This window comes from Mus pahari, chromosome 3 (genome assembly GCF_900095145.1).
Source record: "Mus pahari chromosome 3, PAHARI_EIJ_v1.1, whole genome shotgun sequence".
In the NCBI taxonomy this organism is placed as follows: Eukaryota; Metazoa; Chordata; class Mammalia; order Rodentia; family Muridae; genus Mus; species Mus pahari.
In genome coordinates, this window is record NC_034592.1 from 17,414,333 (window position 1) to 17,440,875 (window position 26,543).

General features: G+C 47.5%; 1 protein-coding gene across 1 annotated transcript in view; it reads left to right on the plus strand.

The window, feature by feature from the left end:
- The window catches only part of Tbc1d13 (TBC1 domain family member 13), a 17,251-nt gene extending 4,097 nt beyond the window's left edge, over positions 1–13,154 (plus strand). Inside the window, exons 6-12 of the mRNA XM_021193129.1 lie at positions 1,582–1,664; positions 3,351–3,510; positions 7,712–7,922; positions 8,413–8,576; positions 9,873–10,033; positions 10,179–10,236; positions 10,907–13,154. Of these exons, the coding sequence (XP_021048788.1) occupies positions 1,582–1,664; positions 3,351–3,510; positions 7,712–7,922; positions 8,413–8,576; positions 9,873–10,033; positions 10,179–10,236; positions 10,907–10,972 (903 nt within the window). The 3' untranslated portion in view covers positions 10,973–13,154. The remainder of the gene's footprint in view (positions 1–1,581; positions 1,665–3,350; positions 3,511–7,711; positions 7,923–8,412; positions 8,577–9,872; positions 10,034–10,178; positions 10,237–10,906) is intronic.
- The last annotated feature ends 13,389 nt before the right edge of the window (positions 13,155–26,543 follow it).

Sequence of the window (26,543 nt, forward strand, 5' to 3'; positions counted from 1 at the left end):
AAAAAAAAAAAAAAAAAAAAATTATTTCTATTTTCATTTGTTTTATGTATATGAGCATTTTGCTTACATGTGTATATGTGCACTACATGCATGCTCGATCAGGAGATGGTGTCATATCCCCTGGAACTAGAGTTACAGATGGTTGTAAGCCACCGTGTGGTGCTGGGCTCTGAGGTCCTTTGTTAAGAGTGGTAGTGCATGCTCCACACTACATGTGGTGATGCACGACCTTAATTCTTCCACTCAGCAGGCAGTCGCAAGTGATCTAGAGTGAGTTCCAGGACAACCTGGGCTACACAGAGACTCTGACTCAAAAACCCTGACCGACTGACTACATAAGCAGTACATGCTTTTAAAGACTCATTAGTCTCTCTAGTCTTTTAAAGACAGACTCTTGTGTAATTTGTGCTGGCCTGAGATGGGGTTTTTTGTCTTGTTTTGTTTTGTTTGTTTGTTTTTTGAGATGGGGTTTCTCTGTGTAGCCCTAGCTGTCTTGCAGCTTGCTCTATAGACCAGACTGGCCTCAGAGAGGTTGCCACAGAGATCCACCCGCCTCTGTCTCCCTGAGTACTGGGGTTAATGGTGTCTGACACTATCACCTGGCTCTGGAACTCAATTTATAGCCTAGAGTGACCCTGAAATGGAAAACGTTTTTTAAAAATTAATTGTTAGTATGTGTATGGATGCCAGGGAAGGCACATGTCATGGTGCATGCATAGAGGTGAGAGAACAACTTTTGAGTCAGGTCCTGTCTTCCCCCATGGGTTTTGGGGACTGAACTTAGGTCTTTATGCTTGTGCAGTTGGCATCTTTAACCACTAAGCCATCTTGCAGGCTGGAAATGGGTTTGTTTGTTTGTTTGTTTTGAGACAGGATCTTGCTATGTAGCTCAGGCTTTCAAACTTGCAGCCTTCCTGCTTCGTTCCCTTGAAAAGGTCCAGGATTTCCCTCTGGCTAAATGTTTCTCTTTTTGTGACCTTGGAGACAGCAAAGGATCGCAAGGGTGGTAAGCAATCATTCTGCCCGAGCTACACAGTTCTCATCTGTGGTCCTTGAAGAAGGTCCTATGATTGTATAGTTGAAGAAAGAGCTGGGCAGACATGAGGATGAAGTGCCTGTCTGAGGCCTGGAGAAACTCCTGTCTCCTCTTATAATGAGCTCCTTCCTGTAGACTTTACAGGACAAGAAGTGGAGCTGGACTGGCCTCAGAGCCATCTTCCCAAATTGGAGTTGAACTACTCAAAGCTCTGGTAAAAAATGAGATGGTGTTCATTTCGTTCAGTCAATGTTTCAACAGCGCTCAGTGAGGGATTGCTACAGACACACTTGTAGCTGGGGCACTACAAGTGCACTGTCTGCCACCCAGCATGTGCTCAGAGCAGGCTGCAAGGCTCTTGGCTGGCTGTGCAGTGTGAAAGTGTCTCCACAGTATCTGGGAGGCATTGGGAAGCCTGTGCTTGCTGTGTCCTCTGCCTCTGAGGGGACTGAGCTTGTCTCTAGATCAGAGCCAGGTCTGAGGCCCCTGAGCTACAGCCCTGCCTGGTTCTTGGACACAGCATCTGCTTCTCCCTCTCTTCACAGCCCCTGAACCCAAACCCTGACAGCAGGTGGAACACATATTTTAAGGACAACGAGGTGCTACTCCAGATTGACAAAGATGTCCGGTAAGAGGCTCCCAGGGGCTTCTGGGGAAGGCTCCGTGAGGTTTGTGCCACAGTGCTGGGACCTGTTTGTCTGGTTTAGTTGTAGCCTCCCCTCGACTATTTGACTTTGTGCAGGTGACCCAGGCTCTCATACATGATTTATCTGGAAGTAGAAGTGACATAGCTCAGGTTAAGGGTGTGTGCAATATGGGAATGTTATGCTGGCTATAACACAGGACCGCAGCCTTTGAAGAAGGGCCCTGGGAGCCAGTCCCTCTCCTCACTGAGCTGCTTGCCTGAGTCCTCTCTGGCACCCACTCCTTGTTTAGACAGGGAAGTCATGCAGAGCACACTCAGCAGCATTTCAACAAATCTCTCTCAGGCCCAGTTCTGCCTGGTGGCACAGGCCAATTGCACCCATGTGAGGAGGGCTGGAGGCTTCTGTGAGGAGTCAGGTAGTCAACCTGGCAACACCTATGGGATTGCAAAGGTTCCCAGTGCTGTGGGGAAGAGAAGCTGGTGCTCTGAGAGAATAGGGGCCTCGGTTTAGAGGAGGTGACTTAGCAGGAGATGCCAATCATGAGGGGAATGGGAGGCTTTGCAAAAGAGCTCTCTAGTCTAAGGGAACTGATGCAGGAGTGCCCTGAGGCTTGGGGTACTGTCCAGGAATCCTCTCCTTTAGCTTCCTGAGTGCCACTTCTCTGTCCAGATCCCTTCTAGATACCCTCCGGATGCCAGAGGGGTGTCAACAGGCGCTTGCTGCCTTTCTGCTCAGACTGGTGTTGGAGTAGCCCTATCCGTAATATGCTGTGGGCCAGGTTTAGGTCAAGAGTCTCATCCTGTAGTAGTTTTGTGGAGGGATTAGGGGCTCAGGTTCTGTCTCATTGGTGATGGCAGTAAGTTGTCAGGGTTTCCCAAGGGCCAGGATGCAGTGTGCTGGGCCTAGGAGCTCGGAGGAGTACACATGCATGCCTGCCCTGTCATGCTTCAGATCCGAGCCGCCCTCCTAATGTTCCATGCATCTCTCCATGCCAGCGGAGGGCATTCTATGATAAATGACCACAGGCAGGCCTTGCACGTTGCATGCGTCTAGAGACAGATACATGGGAATATATGATTCTCTTGTTGGGGATTGAACTCAGGACTTGACCCTTAGATCCATGCATGCCAGGCGAGTGCTCTGCCACCAAGTGGCATTCTCAACTCCACAGTGCTTTTCTCAAGGAGAAGTGTCTGTGGTCTGTGAGAATTTGGCTGTGTGCCATAGAAACACTTAAAACATTTACACGTGTTCCTCTTCACAGACACATATGAAGTGACCGTGCAGATGCCATTTCTACAGCCTTTTAAAAAACTGGGTCTCTTGGGAAAAATATTATTACTTTAGTTTTTTGAGACAAAGTCTCATGCTGTGTGGTCTGGAGCTCACTTTGTAGATGAAGCTGGCCTTGAACTCAGGACAATCCTCCTGCCTTAGGCCTCCCAGGTACTTGATTGTATGTGTGAGCCACCATACCCAGCTGTGATGTTACAATTACAAACAAGCATACAGTGGAAGGGGTAGCTTAGTGGTAGAGCACTTGTCTAGCGTGGACCTAGGTTAGTCCTCAGCTCTGTGAAATAAGTAAATCAGCCATTTCTGAGGATACCTGGGGCTGCCTGGCTGGAACCTCCACCCTAGTGATAGCATTTTTTCCATTCCAATAGGAGGCTGTGCCCAGATATATCTTTCTTCCAAAGAGCCACTGAGTACCCCTGCCTCCTCATCCTGGACCCGCAAAATGAGTTTGAGACCCTTCGTAAGCGGGTGGAGCAAACAACACTGAAGTCTCAGACGGTGGCCCGGAACCGAAGCGGGGTCACAAATGTAAGAGCCAGTTGGAGACCTGAGATAGTTTTCTTCTTCTTCTTCTTTTTTTTTTTTTGACTTATTTATTAGATATTTTCTTCAGTAGTTTTCTTTTTAAGATTTATTTATTCTGTTTGAATGTTTGCCTGTGTGTGTGTATGCATGCATGCATCATGTACATGTCTGGTGCCTGTAGAGGTCAAAAAAAGGCATTAGATCCCCTGGAAATAGAGTCATGGATGGATGTGAGCGCTGGGAATCGAACTCTGGTCCTCTACAAGAACAAGTGCTCTTAACTGCTGAGCCATCTTACTAGCTCCCTGAGGTCTGGTCTTTTTCTCCTCCTCCTCTTCTTCTTCCTCCTCTTCCTCCTGTTTCTTCTCTCTCTCTCTCCCCCTCTCCCTTTCTTTTAAGATTTATTTATTTATGAGTATTCTATCTGCTTGTTTGCCTGCATGCCAGAAGAGGGCATCTGATTTTATTATACATAGTTCATAGTTGTAAGCTACCTTGTCCTTGCTGGGAATTGAACTCAGGACCTCAGGAAAAGCAGCCAGTGCTCTTAACCACTGAGCCATCCATCTCTCCAGCCCATGGGGCTTTTCCTGACAGGCTGTCCCTTCATGTCTCATTTGGTGCACTGGCCACAGGGCACTGGGTGCTTTCTGAAGGTCGCTGTCAGAGGCCTTTTGTTGTTGTTCCAACCGGGCATGCTAGCTGCAGGCTAGACACTCTGCTCATCTCAGGCTCTTCTGCTAGAGGTAAAGTGGAGACAGTTCTGAGGGACGTCCCGGTGTGGTGCGAGCAGCAGTGGGATAGCTAGCTGTCCATCCAGGTGTGGGCCTCAGAGGCTGCGGCTGACCTAGACAGCAGGAAGGGAAGAACAGAGCAGAATAGGTTCCTAAGTGTTATGGAAGGCATGTGCCAAGTCCTCAGAAACGAGAGAGTGCCAAACGTTCCAGAGTGGGGCTCGGCTAGTGATTCTGCTGCAGAGACAAAAGCCCTCTGACTGAGCCCCTAGTGGTCACTGGGCAGCCTCCTCTTTGAACAGGCCATCTAGTGCCTGTCCCGTCCCATTACCCACCATGCAGGCCCACTGCCACGAGTGCTTTACACGTGCCACCATGCCCTTCCTGAACACCCTGGAGGGAGTTACTCAGCTGCTTCTCGGTCCTAGGGCTGGTGGCTGGTTTGGGATTTGTGTTGACTGTTGAAACTTATTTACTGTATAAATATAATTTGTCACCTTTTTTTTTTTTCTTTTGAGAAGAAAAAATTTTAAGCTAAAAATAAAGAACTAAAATGCTAGGCTGTAGTAGACCATGCCTTTAGTCCTAACATTTGGAGGACAGAGGCAGGCAGATCTCAGACCAGCCTGATGTACAGAATGAGTTCTAGGACAGCCAGAGAAACCTCGTCTCAAAAAACAACCTTGCCAGGTAGTGGTGGCGCACGCCTTTAATCTCAGCACTAAGGAGGCAGAGGCAGGAGGATTTCTGAGTTCAAGGACAGCCAGGGCTACACAGAGAAACCCTGTCTTGAAAAACCAAAGCCAAAACCAACAACAACAAAAAAAAAACAAACAACAAAACCCAAAATCTCTTTATTACTGTACAAGGGATCTGGATATAGCATCTCACACCAAAAGCTTAATTTATCATTTGTATCATGAAAAAAAAAAAAAAAAAAAAGAGGGCCCCTATGGCTAGAAGCAGTGAGATGTGAGGGAAAGCGCTAGGAAGTACCAGAAGAGTTGGCAGTGGGAGGGAGGGTCAGACAGGTCTTTGTCCAGATGGATGGTGGGCCTGCGGAATGTTGTGAGCAGGCAGCAGCGTTTGGTTCAGGTGGCCTCGTGCCTGGCAGGGATGTCACACAGGCCAGGCTGGGTTCAAGCGGGACATCGCACAGAAGGGGCTATGCTGGGTACCCTCCCTGGAGGTTGTTGAGCTCCAGGATCTAGGAGACCCTGCCACTTGTGGTAGATGATATGCAAAATGAGGTGTATGACCTTACTTCTACATGTAGACCACTGCTCTGGGACCTGTAGCAGTGACTTGTTCGCACATGTCACTGGCTTTCTTGAGTGGGAAGGCCCTGCTCTGAAGCCTGCCCAGCAGGGAATGGAGGACTGCACAGATTTCTTCTCTCTGAGTTGCTCCCTACTCAGGGTGGTGATGGGTGCCGTCACTCCTGGTCCCGTGCACCTGCTGCAGGGTTGGGACCCACTGCAGTTGTGCAGAGCGCAGGCTTGGCAAAGGAACCGTGGCTCACTTGTGCGTCCGTCTTGTGTGGATGCTGGATGAAGGCCCAGCTCTATTGATTCTTTTGCTGTGGCTTGGTATATGAGGGTCAGGCTCTTCCCGTTTTACCTTTGGAACTGTCCTCACAATCCAGGATCCACCCAAGCTTCATCCCTGGGACTCTAGACCTGTGTTAGCCTGGCTTAAGTCAGCCTTCTGTGGAACTCCAGGCTTTTTCCTCCTCTGTAATCTGGATATGATCGTTTCTGTGGAACTGCAGGAGGAAATGAGGTCATGGAAAGCAGGTTCTTGGAAAGCTGGGAGCACTGGGCCTTCCTGGGAGACAGCCTGCTCTAGTGGCTTGGCCAAAGGCTCTGAGCTAGCCAGTCCAGGCTCAGGTCTATGTGAGCCTCTGTTTTCTCCTCTTGAAATATTCAGAGTAGTTTCATGGCTCTAAGCCTGTAATGTGAGGCAGGAGTTTCAGCTCCAGGTCACCCTCAGCTGTATGACGAGGTTCAAGTACAGTTTGGGCTGTGCCCAGCCCTGTTTAAATAAAAAAAGAAAAGAGAAGAAAAAGAATCCGGCTTTGAGAAGTGTGTAGGACTGTTGGAGGAGTGCGGTCTGCTCCTGAGGCGGGTGCGTTCCTGTGTGGAGGTAGCTGGGACTCCCTATTCTCTGTTCTAAGCCTCACAGTCTCTGTGGGGGTGTGTCCTGCAGTCCCCCAGCTCTGCAGCCACTGCCGGGACAGGCCAGGGACAGCTGAGACATCAGAATCACCTGAGGCTTCTGAGACTCTACAGAGCAGCTGAGGTTTTGGGCCTTCTCTCATTTTCAGCTGGTTTTTGTATAGTCCAGGTTGGCCTAGAACTCTCATGTACAGCTGAGGCTGGTTTTGAACTCCTGAGACTCCTGCTTCTGCCTCCTGGTGCTGGGATTTGCAGGTCTGCACCACTACATACAGCCAAGTCTTTATTCTCCTTGGCATATAATTTACAACTGAAGTTTGTTTTGTTTTTTTTTAAGATATATTTATTTTATGTGTATGAGTCCACTGTAGCTGTACTGATGGATGTGAGCCTTCATGTGGTTGTTGGGAATTAAATTTTTTAGGACTTCTGCTAGCTCTGGTCCAACTCTGCTTGCTCAGTTCCTGCTTGCTCTGGCCCAAAGATTTATTATTATACATAAGTACATTGTAGCTGACTTGAGATGCACCAGAAGAGGGCATCAGATCTCATTACAGGTGGTTGTGAGCCATCATGTGGTTTCTGGGATTTGAACTCAGGACCTTCGGAAGAGCAGTCAGTGCTCTTAACCGCTGAGTCATCTCTCCAGCCCCACAACTGAAGTTTAAAAAAAAATACATCTTATGTATATAGCTAGATATGCTAGATATATACATGCATATATATATATATATGCATGTATATATAGGTTACACTGGTGTGTGACCACCAGTCTAGATTAGGATTTCTCACTGTACAGGAAGTTCTTTCTCTCCCTTTCCCCACCTCTGTTTATTTTGTTTTTGTTTTTCAAGACAGTTTTTCTATGCAACCTCTTGGTTGTCCTGGAACTCTCTCTGTAGACCAGGCATGTCTCAAACTCAGAGATCTGCCTGCCTCTGCCTCCTGAGTGCTGGGATTAAAGATGGACACCACTACCACCTGGTATAACCTCTATTTTGTTGTTTGGTTGGTTTGGTTTGGTTTGAAGATAGCCTTGGCTGGCCTTGGACTCTCAGAGTTCTGCTTGCCTCTGCCTCTCAAGTACTGGGACAGAAGGAACTGTGTTCTATCATGCCTGTTGTGACCTCTGCTTTTAGCCTAGTGTAACTGGAAATCTCCTGCTCCATTGGCCTGCCTGTTCCTTGGGCCTGACATGTTCCTCCTGCCCTGTCTTGCCCATAAGCTAGGATGTTGTCAAGCGGGGCTTAATGGAAACATTTGTCCTGCTAACAGGCTCTCCCTTCTCTCCAGATGAGCTCCCCGCACAAGAACAATGCACCATCAGCCCTGAACGAATATGAGGTTCTACCCAATGGCTGCGAAGCCCACTGGGAGGTGGTGGAGCGCATCCTGTTCATCTATGCCAAGCTCAACCCTGGCATCGCTTATGTGCAGGGCATGAATGAGATCGTGGGCCCTCTCTACTACACTTTTGCCACTGACCCTAACAGCGAGTGGAAAGGTAGACAAGCTCTTAGCTACCGGAGTCTCCCGTTGCTGGCTCCCTAGAGAAAGGAAATGGGGCTAGACTGACCAATAGGCTGTATGGGGCTCTAAAGCCTCATCTATGCCCGTGTCAGAGCAGGGGCTGGCTGAATTGCATCTGAGACCCTTTCCAGCTTTGCCTTTCTGAATTCTGCTTCTTATGGATCTGTTGATGCTTGTAACTTGTGGTAGAGTAGAGTCACATTATCAGTGAATAATACACTGAGAGGTGGGATCCATTAGCACAGTGCATTCGAGGCTGCTGAGTGGACCCTGTGCCTAGGTGAGGCTGAAGTGCCGAAGGCGTTGGGGGTTGTCAGGAGCCAAGGCCAGGGACCCATTCCAGCCTCCAGGGGCAGTTTGGTGACATTCATAAGTGGGACAGGTGTCTTATGGGTGAGAGGTGAGGCGGGACTCGAGACCACTTCGCGTCCCTTTGTCCACTCACACCCCGCTGTCTACCCCAGAGCACGCTGAAGCAGATACCTTTTTCTGCTTCACCAACCTCATGGCCGAGATCCGGGACAACTTCATCAAGAGCCTGGACGACTCCCAGTGCGGCATCACCTACAAGATGGAAAAGGTGTACTCCACCTTGAAGGATAAGGATGTAGAGCTCTACCTGAAGCTGGTGAGGACCTGACACATGGACAGGACACACAGGCCAAGCACAGTAGTTCTGATTGAATGTGGGGGCGGGAAATGGCTGTAGTTGAGCAACGTTGGGCTGGCCCAGCTCCAGGGAGCACTGACCCAAGTGCTGAGGCAGGCCTTGGGGGTCTGGGGGGCCTGGGAGGCCTGGCAGCTGAGCAGAGAAGACAGTAAATAGGCTGCGAGTGTGAAGTTAACAATGGTACTTACAGGCTTGTCTCAAAAAACAAATCCAGCACTTGGGAGGTAGGAGCAGGCGGATCTCTGAGTTCAAGGCCAGCCTGGTCTACAGAGCAAGTTCCAGGACAGCCAGGGCTACACAGAGAAACCTTGCCATGGAAAAAGAAAAAAAAGAAGAGTGTTGCCAGCAAGATGGCTGAGCAGGTAAAGGTAAAGCCAGGCCCAGCACATTCAGAGATATCGCAGAGGTCTGGTGGCCTCTGCTGTCTGGGCACTGGGACTGAGAGGGTGCGCCGCCGCCACCCAGCTGAAGCTTGCTTTTTTTTAAAAAAAAGATTTATTTATTATATGTAAGTACATAAATTATTATATGTCTTACTCCAGAAGAAGGCGCCAGGTCTCCTTACGGATGGTTGTGAGCCACCATGTGGTTGCTGGGATTTGAACTCAGGACCTTCGGAAGAGTAGTCGGGTGCTCTTACCCACTGAGCCATCTCACCAGCCCGAAGCTTGCTTTTTTTGTTTGTTTGTTTGGTTGGTTTTGGTTTTTGGTTTTTTGAGACAGCGTTTCTCTGTGTAGCCCTGGCTGTCCTGGAACTCACTTTGTAGACCAGGCTGGCCTCGAACTCAGAAATCAGCCTGTCTCTGTCTCCCGAGTGCTGGGATTAAAGGCGTGCGTCACCACTGCTCAGCAGCTTACATTTTTTAAGCAAACACAGAATTCTGTTTTTTACTGTGTAGTGTATACTTTGTCACCACCCCGTGTGGCGCGCAGGGTACTGCTCTCTTGCGGATCCCTCCTCTATAGGGTTGTTCTGTGGTTACGTGAGCTGAGCACAGGTACAGTGCCTGGTACTGGCCTTCATGCTGGTCCACAGAACCAAGGGGAGGAGATGCATGAGTTGACATCATTTCCAAATCGATTAAGGAGTTTTAGTGTGCCTTGAATAAATAGCAACATTGGCTGGAATTGCCCTGTTAGTGGACCCAGGCTCTGTACGGCCCCTTTGAGGGCCCTGAACAGGGCTTGCTCCTAGGCTGTGTCTTCTTTAAACAGCTGATGTGCACTCCCTGACACACCCCCTCTGTCCCCCAGCAAGAGCAGAGTATCAAGCCTCAGTTCTTTGCCTTCCGGTGGCTGACACTGCTGCTGTCCCAGGAGTTCTTGCTGCCTGATGTCATCCGTATCTGGGACTCCCTCTTTGCTGATGGCAACCGATTCGATTTCCTCCTCCTGGTCTGCTGTGCTATGCTCATGTGAGTGGGGCCATGCTCGGCCCTTCCTTAAGAGAAGCTGGGAGGGGGGGGGGAGTGCCCAGTCCTGAGTGGTGAGCAGGGGCCAGCCTCCACAGCTAGAGTACACCCAGGCCTGTGGGCACTGTGGCTCCTTGTTTCCCTGCAGACTGATCCGGGAGCAGTTGCTGGAGGGGGACTTCACTGTCAACATGCGACTTCTGCAGGTACTGGTTGGTGGGGTGAGGCCAGTCTCAGACACTGGCAGGCTAGGGCCAGAAAGAGGAACACATACTGTGCATTCAGGGTCCAGACTCCTGCAGCACATCCGGTTTGGACCTGAGTTGAGTCCTGGTCCTCACAGACCTTGAGTGTAGTGTACAGAAGAGAGGTATGTGTTAGGGGTCTGACAGCTAGCCTGACGTCCATATCTGTTCTGCTCTGCTTCTCATGTGACTTGAGCCAAGTGGCTTGTCTCTAGTTTTCACTGCTTCTCCAACAACTCACTAGCTAGGTCTGTAAGGCGGGCATAACCACAGTGTCTCTCTTTGGGCCTCCTGAGGTGGCTAGAAAACTAAGGGCTACATTGTCTGAGCTATCACCGTGCTGTTCATCAGTGTGGCTCCAGCTTCTGTGTCAGACGTGAGGGCTAAGGCCTTTGGGTGCCCTGGTTCTAAAACAGGCTGTGAGACCCTTTGGACCTTGGGAGGCAGAACCTTAGTGACTCGCAGTGTTTGGAGCAGGCTACTCTGGGTATCTGGTACACCATGGTCCCTGCCCCTGGTGCCATTCCATGGTAACGGGTCTCTGGGAAGGTGGCAGGTGTGGCAAGTGGAGCAAAGTGGGTGTTCCAGGAACGTGACCTCCCGGAGCATGACGTGGCTTTCTGCTCTCCAGGACTACCCCATCACAGACGTCTGCCAGATCCTACAGAAAGCCAAGGAACTCCAGGACTCGAAGTAACCTGGTAGCAGGGGCCCAGCATTGGAAGAGCAGCCACTGCACTCGCTCCGCACCCTTGTTTTGGGGACACAAAGGAGCCTGTGAGAGAGCCAGCCTGAAGGGAAGCTGCAGTCCCAGCCAGCTGCAGGTCTTCCAGCCTGGTTTCCATGGTCCAGGGTGCTCCTGGAGCACACTGCGCTGCGCTCCTTCCCAGTGCTCAGCCCTGCCACACTCCCTGCACCTCAACCCTGGGACCCTCCACCCAGACTGCTCAGCAGGGCCGGAGCTCCTGAACTGGCTTCCCGGCGCTGGGGTCATTGGGGGCCTAGGAGACTGATGGGTCCTGCCATACCTCTGCCCAGTAGCTCCTCTCCCTTGTGCTTTCTTCTTCCCTGAGTCCTGGTCAGGGGAGGCAGTTAGCTCATGGGCCTGAAACAGCTTGTGAGTGTTGGTGCTCAGGGCGCCTGGGGAGGCGCCCCAGAAGAGCTGAGTGACTGCCACGTCTAGGGTCACTGTTTGTCTCTGTCAGGTGTGTTTGCTCGTGGCCGGTAGGGCTGTCTCCCAGGTCTCTGCTTTGTGTGTGTGTGTGTGTGTGTGTGTGTGTGTGTGTGTGTGTGTGTGTGTGTATGTATGTTCACACATGCCCTGGCAGTGGGGTGAGGGTGTGTGGGAACCCTCTAAGGCCCTGCTTCCCCTCTGTGTCTACCTCTGCCTGTCCCTTTCTTCCTTTGCCAGAGGCGTGTGTGGCTCCTTCCTTCGTCTGTCCTCTTTGCCCTGGCTCTCTTCCCTCTGTCCTCCCCTCTGCTCCCCGAGGCCAGCATTCAGAATGAGTGTAGTTTAGTGAGAGCCCTGGAGGCCAACTTTATTGGCATCCTGTTCCCATCCCCAGCCTGAGGCCTCCAGGAATCCCCAGTACCTGCTCCAGCAAGCCAAGTGCTGATGACAATGGAAGCCTGTGACGCTTTGAGCCTCTCACCCATTTTCTACTCAAGAATGGATAAAGGGAGGATGGGGAGAGTCTTCAATCCGAGATTAAGACACCCTGGCTGCTGTGTGCCTGGGAGGTGAAATTTCAGTAGTGCTGTCATCTCCTTGATGTCCATGTTCCCACCTGGTGTGTGCAGGTCTCATCAAGAGCAAGGGACCAAAGAATGCTTCTCTGGGTCCAAGGTGACTAAACTGGAAGGCCCGGAGCCTCACAGTACCAGAGGGCTACCTCTGCCTTCTGCCCCCATGGGAGGCGGAGCGGGGAGGCAGCGAAGGCTGTGGAGGTGCTGGCCTTTCTGGTCATGTGCTTTGGGGCTGGGTTACCTGAACCCTGTTCAGCAAGTAGACTTTTCTGACCATGTTTCTTCCATCTCTCATATGGAGGTCACGTGGCTTGAGTCCTGAAGGCAGCTTGTCAGCAAGGGGTCTCACCTTCTCCAGAGACTGGCCAGCAGGAGCAAGGCTCCAACAGCTGCCACCTGAAGCCTTCCCAAGAGCAGTGTGCAGGGCTCCCTCCTTCCCAGGCCATTGCTTTAGCCACGTTGGGTTGAGTGCTGCTGGGACTCGACCTGCCTTTTTACTGCCTTCTCTCCCAATACACAACCCCTGGGAGGTATTTTACTATTTATTTGGACCACAGGCTAGCTATTTATTGCAGACTGGCAAGTGACCTGGGACTGTGGGTGGGGAGGAGTGGCCGGGATGCTAATGGAGTTGGAGGTATGGATTGTCTTGTTTCCCAAGGTTAACCCTGACATCCTCTCCCCGGTCCTGCCTGAGAGGGCTACCAGCTTTACCCTGGAGCTGAGTATAAGGGAGACCATATACACTCCCACCATCCTGACTGCCCCCCAGACCTAGGACTTGGTAGCTAATAGCTCGGCCCTGGACACAGCAAATCCCCACTTGCCTGCCTTCCCCCCCCCCCGCCCTCTCTCCTGGGACCATGCTACTGGAATCACTGCATCTGATTTGTTTGGAAGACCTGCATCCTGTGCCCACCACTTGGTCCTTGAGATGAAGGCCAAGGACATGAAGACTTTGTCTTGGGTACGGTGGCTCCACAGATGGGTGCTGCCTGAGGGAAGGATCTGCCCTTGATTCTTAAGGGGGAGCCAGAGCCTGAGCGCCTGCAGCTCACTTGGGAGCAGCTCCCAGGAGCCCAGCGGGCCAGTGCTGTTGATGGATTTGTCTTTAATAAACTCTGTGCTCTTTACCATGTGTGTGGGTGCTGTGGTGGTTGGACTTAAGACTTTGGAGGGGAGAAAAAAATTGGAGCAAGGACAGAGTCAAAGTCCCTTATAATGTTCTAAGACATAGACCAGGAAATGCTTGCCAAGAGACTTGCAGTTCAGCTGCCGGCCAGCCAGAAACGGGCTTAGGAAGGCGGGGCTGTGCCTGTGCACACAACATTATTATTAATCTTTTTACATTATATTTATTTGTGTGCAGCCTGTGGGTGAGGGAGTCTTGCTGGCATCAGTTCCCTCTTGCTATCATGAGGTTCCCAGCAAACCCAGGGCTGCTGTTGGGTACTTTATCCACTGAGCTGGCTCACGCATGTCCAGCAGCTCGTTGTTCCTTGGGTCACTTAGTACTATATTTTATTTAGTTTTGCTTTGTAGTTCAGGCTAGTCTCAAACTCTTGTTCATCCTGTTCAGCTTCTGAGTCCAGGGCCTCTGCCTCCTGAGTGCTGGGGTTAAAGGTGTGTACCAAGCACACTGCTAAAACCACAAGTATTTCTACATGCCAACTGTAAACTCTGAAGATAATAAATGCCACTTGCAATACCTAAAAGAAATTAAAGTGTTCAGGGATTTTGTGCTGGTCATAGAGCCCAGGCTCAAACACACATGGAGCAAGCACTGTTTGTTATCACTGAGCCAGAACCACAGTCGCAGGAATGTTGAACATGGTAAGTGCTTGGGAGACACTGAAGGAAGAGCAGAGGAACAAGAGGATGCTCTGGGTCCCCAGGACAGAGACATCACAGGAGTGAATGTAGTCCCTATCCAAATGCCACTGTGGCCAAGGGTGCTGGCACATGCTATGATCCTGTGCTCCACAGAGGACAGATCCTGGTAAACTGGAGACCAGCCAGCTCTGTGTAGTGAGTTCCAGTCTTCCTGGGACTGCCTAATGAGGCCTTGCCTGAAACAAAGCTTCTATGACATTGGGGTGTAGCTCAGTGACAGAGTATTTGCTTAGCCTGTTTGAGACTATGGGTCAGAACTCTGACAGACGTACACACACATGCACACAGACAACTCACAGAAAAAGAAAAAAATCTGAAAATGGGTTAGGGAACCATAAAAGATCCCAGGTACCCAAAATAATTCTGAGCAAACAGGACAAAGCTGGGGGCCACTTGACTTTAAAATCCTAGCTTATGGTAATTATAACACGATGCTGGCGAGAGGGACCACTTGCCATCGACCAACAGAACAGGAAGCCCAGAAACAGGTATAAATCTCGCAATTCATCTGTTTAAAGGTTTTTTGTTTGTTTAGGTATCTTTATTTTTTTAAACAGGATTTCTCTGTATAGCCCTGGATATCCTGGAACTTGCTCTGAGGACCAGGCTGGCCTCGAACTCACAGAGATCCACCTGCCTCCTGAGTGCTAGAATGAAAGGTATACACCACCTCTGCCCAGCAAATGTGTATGAGTGCTTGGCTGTTATATGTATGCTTGGTGCCTATGGAGGCCAGAGGAAGGCATATCAGATCCCCAGGGACTGGAGTTACAGATGGTTGTGAGCTGCCATGTGGGTGCTGGGGACTGAACCTAGGTCTTCAAGAGCAGCCAGTGCCCTTAACTGCTGAGCCATCTTCTGGCCCCTGGAATCAATTGACTTTTGACAAAGGAGCCAGAACATGATGAAAAAAAAAGGCAGTCTTCAGTAAATGGTACCAAGAGAACTGATTTTCCACACAGAACAGTGAATATATTGGTAACATTCACAAGCACCAAAAAAGTTCAATTGACCATTAATGGATGAATAAAGAGAAGCCGGTATAGATCTCCATGGTATACTTCTCTGTTCTGTGTGTGTGTTTGATGCCTCACCCCAGATGGGCCTCAAACCCATGGTTATTCTGCCCCATCCTCCCTTCCTGAGATTTCAGATAAGAATGACCATGCCCAATTACTATTCACTAGCATTTAATTGAATGTGTGTGTGTGTGTGTATACCCTTGTGCCAATCAGCTCCAAGACAGCCAGAGCTACACAGAGAAACTCTGTCTCAAAAAAATAAAAAATAAAATAAAAAAATACAGCACTGACTGCTCTTCGGAAGGTCCCGAGTTCAAATCCTAGCAACCACATGGTGACTCACAACCATTCCCAACAAAATCTGACGCCCTCTTCTGAAGTGTCTTAAGACAGCTACAGTGTACTTACATATAATAAATAAATAAATAAATCGAAGGAGGAGGAGGAGGAGGGGGAGGAGGAGGANAGAAGAAGAAGAAGAAGAAGAAGAAGAAGAAGAAGAAGAAGAAGAAGAAGAAGAAGAAGAAGAAGAAGAAGAAGAAGAAGAAGAAGAAGAAGAAGAAAGAAGAAAAGCCAATGAATGTCCAACAGGTTTGTCAGTTAACCATTTTAAAAGTAGGGCAGTTAGTAACTTCTAAAGACTGCCCATTGTGTCCTGCTTGTGGACAACCTGGACAGTCTGTGACTAGGCTCAACTCACAGAGGAGTCCACCAGCCCTTGGGATTGTCAAGGCTATTCACAAGGAATTATCAAGGCCGGAAGGCTTGATAATACCTTTTACTTTTTTTTTTTTTAGAAGCATTCTTTATTTTATCGTTTGTTTCTGAGGTTGGAGGAATGTTAATCTGTGTTTCTCATTGCAGCAACAACCCATGTCCCCATAAATTTGTGGCGAAATAACTAAAATACAGGCCATTTGTGGATCTTTATGATTTATATGTGCATCTTATAGTTTTTTTTTTTCTACCAGAGTCAATTTCTTTTCAACTTCTGCTGATAATCTTCTTGGACTATTTAAGTTTTTGTCACCTTGAAAGATGTTAAACAAAAGAGTTAGCTCTTGAATAGGCAAATCAACTGCAGGCTGTAGCCAGTTAATATCTCCTGGCAATTTTGAAGAGTTCTTAATTGATCTTTCCTGATTTGTCCCTTTTGTGGTCTAATTTCCTGTAGAACACATGTATAACATGACTCATATCCTAGATAATTAAGAGAATCTCCTCCTTGTATTTTTTCAGGAGCAATTTGTAAACGCCAAAAGGCAAAATTCTTTTTTTTTTTTTTTTTTTTTTTTTTGGTTTTTCGAGACAGGGTTTCTCTGTGTAGCCTTGGCTGCCCTGGAACTCACTCTGTAGACCAGGCTGGCCTCAAACTCAGAAATCCGCCTGCCTCTGCCTCTGCCTCCCGAGTACTGGGATTAAAGGCGTGCGCCACCACGCCCGGCGCAAAATTGTTTTTGCTTCATTAAACATTCTTTCTAAGGTAAATCCATTTGAATCAGTCAGCAAAATATCATTCATATAATTTTTTTTCTTGTTTTTTTTTCTTTTTTTCAAGACAGGGTTTCTCTGTATAGCCCAGGCTGTCCTGGAACTCACTTTGTAGACCAGGCTAGCCTCGAACTCAGAAATCTGCCTGCCTCTGCTTCCCAAGTGCTGGGATTAAAGGCGTGCGCCACCACACCCAACTATCATTCATATAATGATAAATTATGGATCAAAGAAATTGCTTATGAATTATTTTCAATGGTGTTGTACAAAATATTGGCATAAGGTAAGACTATTCAACATTCCCTATGGCAGGATTGCCACAAGGTACCTTTCAGTTGGCATAGAGTTGTTAAGTGTGGGGGAGAAGGCAAACTTTTCTCTATCTTGTTCTTGTAAAGGAATTGTGAAAAAGTATCTCTTTAGATTAATCACTATGATAGGCAATTCCTTAGGTAATGAGTATGACAATGGGATTCCAGGCTGTAAAGAACCCAGTGGCTGAATGACTTTATTTATTGCTCTCAGATCTGTCAACATCCTCCATTTGCCAGATTTCTTATTAATGACAAGTACAGGAGAGTTCCCCGGGCTAGTGGACTCTTCTACGTGTTGAGTCCCCAGCTGGTCTTAGACCAGCTGTTCTAGTGCCTGTAATTTTTCCTTTGTCATAGACCATTGTTTGGTCCAAACAGGCTGGTCAGTCAATTCACCTTAGTGGTCAGGCCGTTGATGTTTTATCAGCAGTGACTCCCCCACTTAAACCTGAAGAGCCAGTCCATTAACAACCGTGTTTATGGACGGCCTGGAGAGTCTGTAACTGTCTTTGATAACATTAAAAAAAAATTATCAGGAGCATCACCTATTTTAATCCTTGCCCCTGAAGTTGGAGGGAGGCTAATCTGTGTTTCCATTGTTGTAACAGATCTCTTCTCCATACGTTTATGGCTCTCTCAAGCACATATAACCTAATCTTCCTGTTTGACTTTTTGGCCCTATATGTTTAAGCCACCTGATAGTTTGTTTTACCTGGGATAAAGTTTCAACTCCTTGAAATTGATATCTACCTCTTTAAGAGGGCAATCTGAGGGCCAAGATTTTGGAGAAGTTAAATTTGCATCAGCTTTGGTGTCTACCATTCCTTCAATTATTTATAAATATATTCAGTTTTTTTTTTTTTTGATTTTTCGAGACAGGGTTTCTCTGTGTAGCTCTGACTGTCCTGGAACTCACTTTGTAGACCAGGCTGGCCTCGAACTCAAAAATCTGCCTGCCTCTGCCTCCCCAGTGCTGGGATATATTTAGTTTTGAACTCTGATCATATATAGACATTTCCCAATTTATCTGTTTCTTGGCCCCTTCTGGTTTTTTGCTTCATGTATAGAAACAGATGCAAAGACCCACAGCCAAACACTAGATGGAGCTCAGGGAGTCCTGTGGAAGAGTTGGAGGAAGGACTGAGGGAACTGAAGGGGAAAAAACCAACTGAGTCAACTAACCTGGACCCCTGGGGGCTCCTAGAGACTGAACCACCAACTAAAGGGCAAGCACAGGCTGTACCTAGCCAGCCCCTCCCACATATAAATGTAACAGATGTGCAGCTTGATCTTCATGAAGGTTCCCCCCCCCCAAACCGGAGTCAGGGCTGCGCTTGGCTCTGCTGCCTGCCTGTGGATCCTATCCCACAGTTATGGAACAGGGCAGCCTTGTGTTGCCTCAGTGAGAAAGGATGCGCCTAGTCCTGCAGTGACTTGATGAATCAGGGTGTATTGATACCCAGGGTGGGTTTGGGATGGGGTGGGACTGAGAGGAGGGAGTGGCTGTGATTGGTATGTAATATGAATAAATAAATAAATGGAAAAAATACATTTGTGAGTTTGGATTTTCTCAAAACCTTTAGGGATGGCTTCTCCTATTAAGGTCATCTCAGGTGAGTGACATCTAACATCGACTGCATTTCTAATCCATTCAGTTAGAGGTGCTGATCGTGTCTTTAAAGGTCAGATCACATCTTTGCATTCAGCATTAGCATTTTCAAAAGCCAAAGATTTGATTAGTGCCTTCCTACTAGTGGATCTGGTATCTTCATATCTGTAGCTGAAGCCAATTTTTGTAAAAAGTCAGTGAATGTTTCTTTTGTACCTTCTATGACGTAAGTCTTTCTCCTTTCTTCAAATCTGTCCTGGGCATTTAAGGCTGCCATTCGTCATAATGCCAAGATTTCTTCATCATGTAAGCATGTATGACTTGCATCTCAACCTCAGCGTACTGGCCTTTGCCTAGCAGGGGTCTGTGGAAATGTTACTATCCCTGCTTCTATTTCCCTAGACTCTTCCCTCCATCACAAAAGCCACTGTAGCCATGGCCCAGGTTGTAATATTGTTCTTGCCATATCTTTCGAGACTTGGGGGTTTATTCTAGTTTTGATCACCCAAGAAGTCAAGATTTTTTAGGTATGGCAAGAACATTCCAACATTAGCAATACTTAACTTTTAAGTTCCCTTAAACTTTCCCAAGGCCAGCACGTCCCCAGGGGGTCATCCACAGTCCTCTCGGGGTGCTCAGCATCTGCTGGCCTTTGGGGGACACTAGCTAGATAAGCTGCTGGTTTGGTTTGGTTTTCCTAACAACCTTTGGTTTTTCTTTTTTTCTTTTTCTTTTTTTGAGACAGGGTTTCTCTGTATAGCCCTGGCTGTCTTAGAACTCACTTTGTAAACCAGGCTGGCCTTGAACTCAGAAATCCACCTGCCTCTGCCTCCAGTGTGCTGGGATTAAAGGCATACACTACCATACCTGGCGATTTATAAATTTCTGTATCCTTTCTTCTAATGCTTCTCTTCATATTTCACCTTTGTCTTTTTCCTGTTTTTTAAGATATCTGAGTAATCTCACTCTGATTTATCATTTTCTGTAATTTTTTTCTAAGATTTGTGAATTTTTTCAAAGGCCTTTGGTTTTTTAAAAAAAGACACAGCAAACCAAAATGCTTATTAAGAATGAAGCTTAAGCTGGGCGTGGTGGCGCACGCCTTTAATCCCAGCACTCAGGAGGCAGAGGCAGGCAGATTTCTGAGTTTGAGGCCAGCCTGGTCTACAGAGTGAGTTCCAGGACAGCCAGGGCTACACAGAGAAACCCTATCTCACCTGCCCCACCCCATGAAGCTTAATAATGCAATAATTTTAATCAGCAATGTGCCAATTTTATTCATTACTTCCATCTTCCTTAAAATGTTTAAAGTGGTGCTACCTAAAGCCCAAAGCTCTTTATTGTGTTTTTCATCTTTATGTGTCTATTTTTCTTTAAAATTATCAATTTCACTTAAAACCCCTTTCACGCGTTTAAAAGTTTACTAGGTTCCAATTTCTTTGGTGTGTTCTTTGCTTCCCTCTGGTGTTTGACTCAGGACATTGCAGGGGATTTGGATTCTTCCACTCTCAGGTAGGGGTGGATTGAAGAGAAAAGAAATGCAGCTTCTATGTTCTGAGCTTTTGAGCCACTGCTATCTTCTCTCTCTCTCTCTCTCTCTCTCTCTCTCTCTCTCTCTCTCTCTCTCTCTCTCTCTTGATATATTTATTTTGTATATGTGAGTATGTAGTGCCAGGGAAATGTTAGTGATTCCCCTCCAATACAGGAGCCAAGCTGATGCAACTCACATCAGGGTCTTTATTCTATTCCACCTAGCGTGAGTCCCCCCAGCTCACCCTGAATCTATCAGGGCAAGGCTTTATAGTAAGCAACAGACATCTAATTGGAAAGCTGCTGTGGCCTTTAACATAACTGGCTGGTCCTGGGAGTCAAATCATAAACTTAATTTCTGCTCCCTCCACATTGGTGGTCGTTAGGCAGGGGGTGGGCTTGTAACCTGGGGGTGCAGGTTTGTTGGGGGAATAACCTGGAGATGCTGGTCTTGTTGAGGGTGTAACCTGGAGACTCTGGTCTTGTTGGGGATTAGCCTAGAGTCTGGAACTAGGCTTTGGTTTTGTTGGGGGGCAACTTGGAAACTAATGCTAGATACTGGCCTGTTAGTCTACCTGAGTTCAAACTTAGATCAGGTTCTCTAAAATGGAATCTGAACTTAAAAGCATTGGCATTTCATTCCCCCTACCCCTTTCTCTGTGACTAGAAGGCCCAATCATGGGACTTCCTGAGGCTTCATGAAAACAGTCACAGGGTGACTTTGTGGTGCCCCTGGGGCATGGGTAGGGACATCAGTGGGAGACAGGAGGGAGCCTTGAGGCTGAATTCTCCTCCTGCTGGCCAGGGTCTTCTTCAATAGCAAACGGATGTTCGGAGGATCCACACTGCAACTCTGTAGCACAGGGACCTTTCAGTGACGCTCTAGTGACCCCAGCCTGTGTCTCCAGGCTCAAGTTGGTGGAGCTCCACAGGTGGGCCTGCGTTATGGAAAGCACAATGCTTATACTAAACATGTTTGTGCACCCACCGGACACCCTCGAGATCACATAACAGCTTCTGTCAGCAGGTGAACAAAACATAACTTCAAAAGGGGTGAGTCCCATCTGGGTGGGGAGTTTTGAACTCTATAAAGGATTTTGTTAAGGTCTCTTTTAGGATTGTATTTATCTTCTCTACCTGTGCTGAACTCAGGGGTCTGTAAGCACAAGGGAGTTTCCAATCAGTCTCTAGAATATTAGCTAATCTCTAACTTACCTGGGACACAAATGCAGGTCCATTGTCTGAGCCTATAAGCTTAGAGAAATAAAACCTTGGAAGAATTTCTTTCTTTTAATAGTTTCTTCGTTGCTATCTGCACAGTCTTGTGCTTAGTTGGGAAAGTCTCAGCCCATCTTGAAAAGGTATCTATAATACTAGCAAATATTTGTATCCAAATTTTCTTGGCTTTATTTTTGTGAAGTTCATTAGTCCATTTCCTGATGGACTCCTGGCTTGGTGCTTCAGTATTGACTACTTGTGTTCTTTTTCTTGGCGACTGCATTGGTCAATTGACAGGCTTTATGGTTGTTGTTGTTTTTGTTTTTGTTTTTTTTTTTAGCAATTTCAGCTATTTTTGAGTTGGGATCTCTAATTGTGATGTGGAATGGTGGACTAAGTTCTGAATTCTTTGGAGACCCATGTGTGACGAACAATGCATCTTTTTCTGTGGGAATTAAAAGGAGGCCTAGGGAAAGGAGGGGGAAGGGAGGACCCACGCCCTGCCAGAGTTCCACCTATGCTCTGGACAGGCAGACGTGGGAGGGCTTTCCACTCAGCCCAGGGTGGGCATCCAAGCCTCTGACCCACTCATGGGGGGTGAACAAGGGGCAGCCCAACCTGGAGACACTGAGGCCACACCCTGTAGCCCCGGGGTTATGGGAGAGAGAGAAGNGGGAAGAGAGGTTCCCACACCTTCGAGAGTGAGCACAGCAGATCTTGACTGGAGCACAGGAAGGCCTTCTATCTGGAGATTAGAAATGGCTCATTAGGAGAAAGCCTATCCCATCCTTCAAGCACAGCAGGCCTTGATGAGCAGAGACTGTCTATGGTTTTAGAGCTTTATTGTAGAAGGCAGGGGGAAAGAGAGGAGGGGTGGAAGGCTAGAGAGAAAGAGAAAGAGAGTGAGGAGTGAGAGGAGTGAGAGGGAGAGAGAGGAGAAGACAGAGAGGAGAGAGGAGTGAGAGAAGTGAAAGGTAAGGGAACAAAGGAGTGAGAGCAAGGAGGGGCCAAACAGCCCCTTTTAAAGTGAGCTGCTATCTTTTCTGTTGCTAGGTAACTGGGGAGGAGTTTAGCCTGTATGTCTGAAGCTTGGAACATTGCCTACATGACTTCTAGCCATGCTTCTCTTGTAGGGGCTGTGGGGGGCAGTAACTTAGACAGGAGCCAGAGTTACAGGAGAACTCCTTCCATCCCATGTAGGTAAATTACAACCACCAGGTCCCTGGGTTCAGCATCTCAGATCGACTGGAGACCAGCCTGTCTGTGCATAGCCCAATGCCCCACATTTTTCAGTATGCTTATACCCATTTTCTCTAGTACAATTAGTTTGTAGTCATCATCTCTTATGACACTGAGACATGGGCAGGCTTTTGGCCCAGATCCCATCTTCTGTCTGGTCAGAGAGTGTGGGATCTCCTGGATCTAGTGGAGTCAAGGACATGAGGGGCCCAATTTTCTAGAGCTACCCACTGGGCTGTCTTGTTGCTCTTTGGGATGGAGTTTAGTTCTTCCTTCTGCCTTCAGGAGTACTCTTTCCCTATAAAAAGTACCCCAGATGTGAGCCGTAGCAAAGACACCAACCATGCATGTCTCTTGTCTTTTCTCAACTCTATTGCCTTGGTCAGAGCTGCCAGTTCAGTTTTCTGGCCTGACATTCCTGCCAGGACTGGCTCTGCCCATATGATCTTGGTGTCTGAGGCCATCGCTGCCCCAGCATACTCTGTCCATCCTGAATTAGGCTGTTGCCATTGGTGAACCATGTTACCTCTGCATCCATCTCAGCAGTCATGCAGTGGCCCATTGATCGAGCTCAGGGTCAGGCAACAGGGCAGCTGAAAAGTTATCCTGGGGCATTCAAGGAGAGAGGCTGGTAAGGAGTCATTCTGGTGTCATCTTTAACCAGAAGGCTGCAAAATGGGGGTTGGGGGCAACTCCTTGCAGTTGGTGTCAGATTGGCCATTTGCTGATTCCAGGGCCCCAAGTCTGGGTATGCATTTCCTAGGTCTAGGGAGATCACCTGTAATTGACAGAGTAAGGCCTTCTTTGTGAAGACTCAATAGTCCAATTTTTTGAGGGCCTCTAAGATGTCCTGAGTTTTTGTTTTCTTTCTGTTGCCACTGGGAAGTCATTTATAAAATGATGAAGAGACTTGATCTTCAAGTTTTAGCAAGACAGAATATTGAACTTTATTAATAATCAACAAAAAAGTTGGTGGGTTTCCCTTTTACTCTTAGGGTTACCCTGGGGTTGGGGATGGGGCAATTTTGATCTCAGTGCCTCCCTTATCTCCTTCTTCTGAAGTTGTCTGTTTTAGGCATCTCCTACAGTCTTCTAGTTTGTCCATGACTGACAACAGGATCTTTGCCAGGTCTTGAGTCTATTGCTTCTCTCCTCTCATCTGCTTTTCCTCTGCAGACTCTCTTTTTTTAAAAAATACTCTCTGACACTATGACTAAGTTCCTTTGACTCCTTTCCTAACTTCTCAACCCTCTGGAGCTTTTTCTTAATATCTGGTGCTGCCTGATTAAAAAAAAAAAAGCTAGATCATCCATGGGAGTGTATTGTTAAAATGTCTCCATGACTGTCTCTTTAAAAATGCTGCAGTGCTTTCATTTTCTCTCTGCCTAATTTGTGGGCCATCTTGCAACCACCTTGAGACCTGACAGCAGAGTCTGATGGTAGACCAATAGCCTCCTCTTACCTTCAATGATGTTAAAATCCCAATCTGGGAGAGTTAGGAGGAAGCAAGCATCAGTTGCTGCTTGGTTACTGATGTGTTCCCCTATGGGTCCAGGAACAAGCTTTCTGGTCTCTTCTGTGGTGAAGGAAACCCATCAAAGTCCAAGTCACTTATTTCATCACAGTCTTCTAGTCAAAGTCACTTCTTCAATGCCATCTTGGTTTTTTTTTTTTTAAAGATTTATTTATTATTATATGTGAGTACACTGTAGCTGACTTCAGACACACCAGAAGAGGGCATCAGATCTCATTACTGGTGGTTGTGAGCCACCACGTGGTTGCTGGGATTCGAATTCAGGACCCTTGGAAGAGCAGTCAGTGCTCTTACCTGCCCCTCAATGCCATCTTGTAATGATAAACACAAGTACAACACACAAAACACAACAAATGAGGAAAAAAGGGAGAAACAAGCAGAAAGTGGCACTCATGAAAAAGATCTATTAGGCAGAAACAAGAAACAACCAGAAAGTGGAGCATACACACACAAGAAAAGAACCAGATTGGTGGGTGTCCTGGAGTCCATGCCCACCCCAAACTGAGACTCAGGATGTCTCCTGGCCCCACCTTAGCCATAGTTCCCTGATACATCTATTCTTTTTTTTTTAATGATTTATTTATTTATTTATGTAAGTACACTGTAGCTGTCTTCAGACACTCCAGAAGGGGGCATCAGATCTTGTTATGTCATGGTTGTGAGCCACCACTGATACATCTATTCTTTTTTTTTTTTTTAAAGATTTATTTATTTATTATATGTAAGTACACTGTAGCTGTCTTCAGACACTCCAGAAGAGGGAGTCAGATCTCATTGTGGATGGTTGTGAGCCACCATGTGGTTGCTGGGATTTGAACTCGGGACCTTTGGAAGAGCAGTCGTGTGCTCTTGCCAGCTGAGCCATCTCACCAGCTCCTGATACATCTATTCTCTCTCTCTCTCTCTCTCTCTCTCTCTCTCTCTCTCTCTCTCTCTCTCTTTCTCTCTCTCTCTTTTGGTTTTTTCGAGACAGGGTTTCTCTGTGTAGCCCTGGCTGTCCTGGAACTCACTTTGTGGACCAGGCTGGCCTCGAACTCAGAAATCCGCCTGCCTCTGCCTCCCGGAGACATCTATTCTTAACTGCAGTCACAGGTATAAAATCAAGGCCTTGTTCCCAGATAGGTGAACATCTCAGTTCCTTGAGCCCATGCCCACCCAAATTGAGGCTTGGGAGATCTTCTGACTCCACCATAGCCACTGCTTCCAGATACATTTGTCGTAAACACAAACTAGCCACGGAAAGGCCTTGTTCCCAGAAAGATGTGGCACCATTTGGAATCAGCAAACAGAGAAAGGCACAACCAGAAACAAAAACCAATCAAGACCAGAAAAATATACAGCCTGCAGAACAAGAACCAACCAGAAGGTGGTGCTCACACACATGGCAACTCACAGTACTGCACAGATGTTTACTGAGACCTGTAAAAATTACCATGGCAGCATAAGTCATTTATCTTTACAAAAGTTTTCATTCCACTCTGTAGATCTCACAGAAAACTTCTAACATTTAGACAAATTAGCAGCCATACAAATCACGAGCTTTTGAGCCACTTCGCAAATACTCACTTGCTCAGACTTCATAGGAAGCTTCTGATGCTCAGATTCCTTAGCAGGGCTCAAACCTAGAAGAATTACCATGGCACCACAAGCCACCAGGTTCTGTAAAATAAGTCATCTCAGTATGACTGGAAGAGTTCCACATCTAACTTTACACAAGCTTGTTCTGTTCTTTCGGGCAGATTTCACAGAAAGCTCAGACAAATTCAGCTCTCAGACAGGCAAAAAGCAGGAAGTTTAACATGGTGTTACAAACATAAAAACACAAATACCTAGACTGGTTTTGCCCCTCCAGATTGGTAGTCCCGTGTGTCATGGGGAACTTCCCAGCCAACACACCAAAATGTAGTACCAGAGAATGTGATTATCAAAAACACAGACAAGAGCTGATCAGATGCATCTCACAGTAGGGTCTTCATTCTATTTGAAGTCGCTCTACCCACCTTCATGCAGGAGGGGAACCCCAAATATCTATCAGGGCAAGGCTTTATAGTAAGCAGCAAGTGGGGGGCAGGGTGCAAGCATCTAATTGGAAAGCTACTGTGACCTTTCACATAATTGGCTGGTGCTGGTATCATATCATAAATTTAAATTCCTGTCAACATCTGCATCGGTGGTAGTTAGGCAGGGGGTGGGCTTGTAACCTGGGGGTGTAGGTTTGTTCGGGGAATAACTTGAAGACACTGATCTTGTCAGGGATTAGTCTAGAGACTGGAGCTAGGCTTGGATTTTGTTTGGGGGGGGGGTGCGGCAACTTGGAAACTAGTGCTAGGTACCAGCCTGTTTACCTGAGTTCAAACTTAACTCAGGTTCTCTATAATGGAGTCTGAACTTAAACAATTTGGCCTCCCAAGTACATCATTGCTGTCTTCAGACACACTAGAAGAAGGCATCAGATCCCATTACAGATGGCTGTGAGCCACCCTGTGGTTGCTGGGAAGTGAACTCAACACCTCTGGAAAAGCAGTCAGTGCTCTTAACCACTGAGCCATCTCTCCAGCTCCTGTCCTCTGTCTCTTTTTTTTTTTTTGGTTTTTCGAGACAGGGTTTCTCTGTGTAGCCCTGGCTGTCCTGGAACTCACTCTGTAGACCAGGCTGGCCTCGAACTCAGAAAT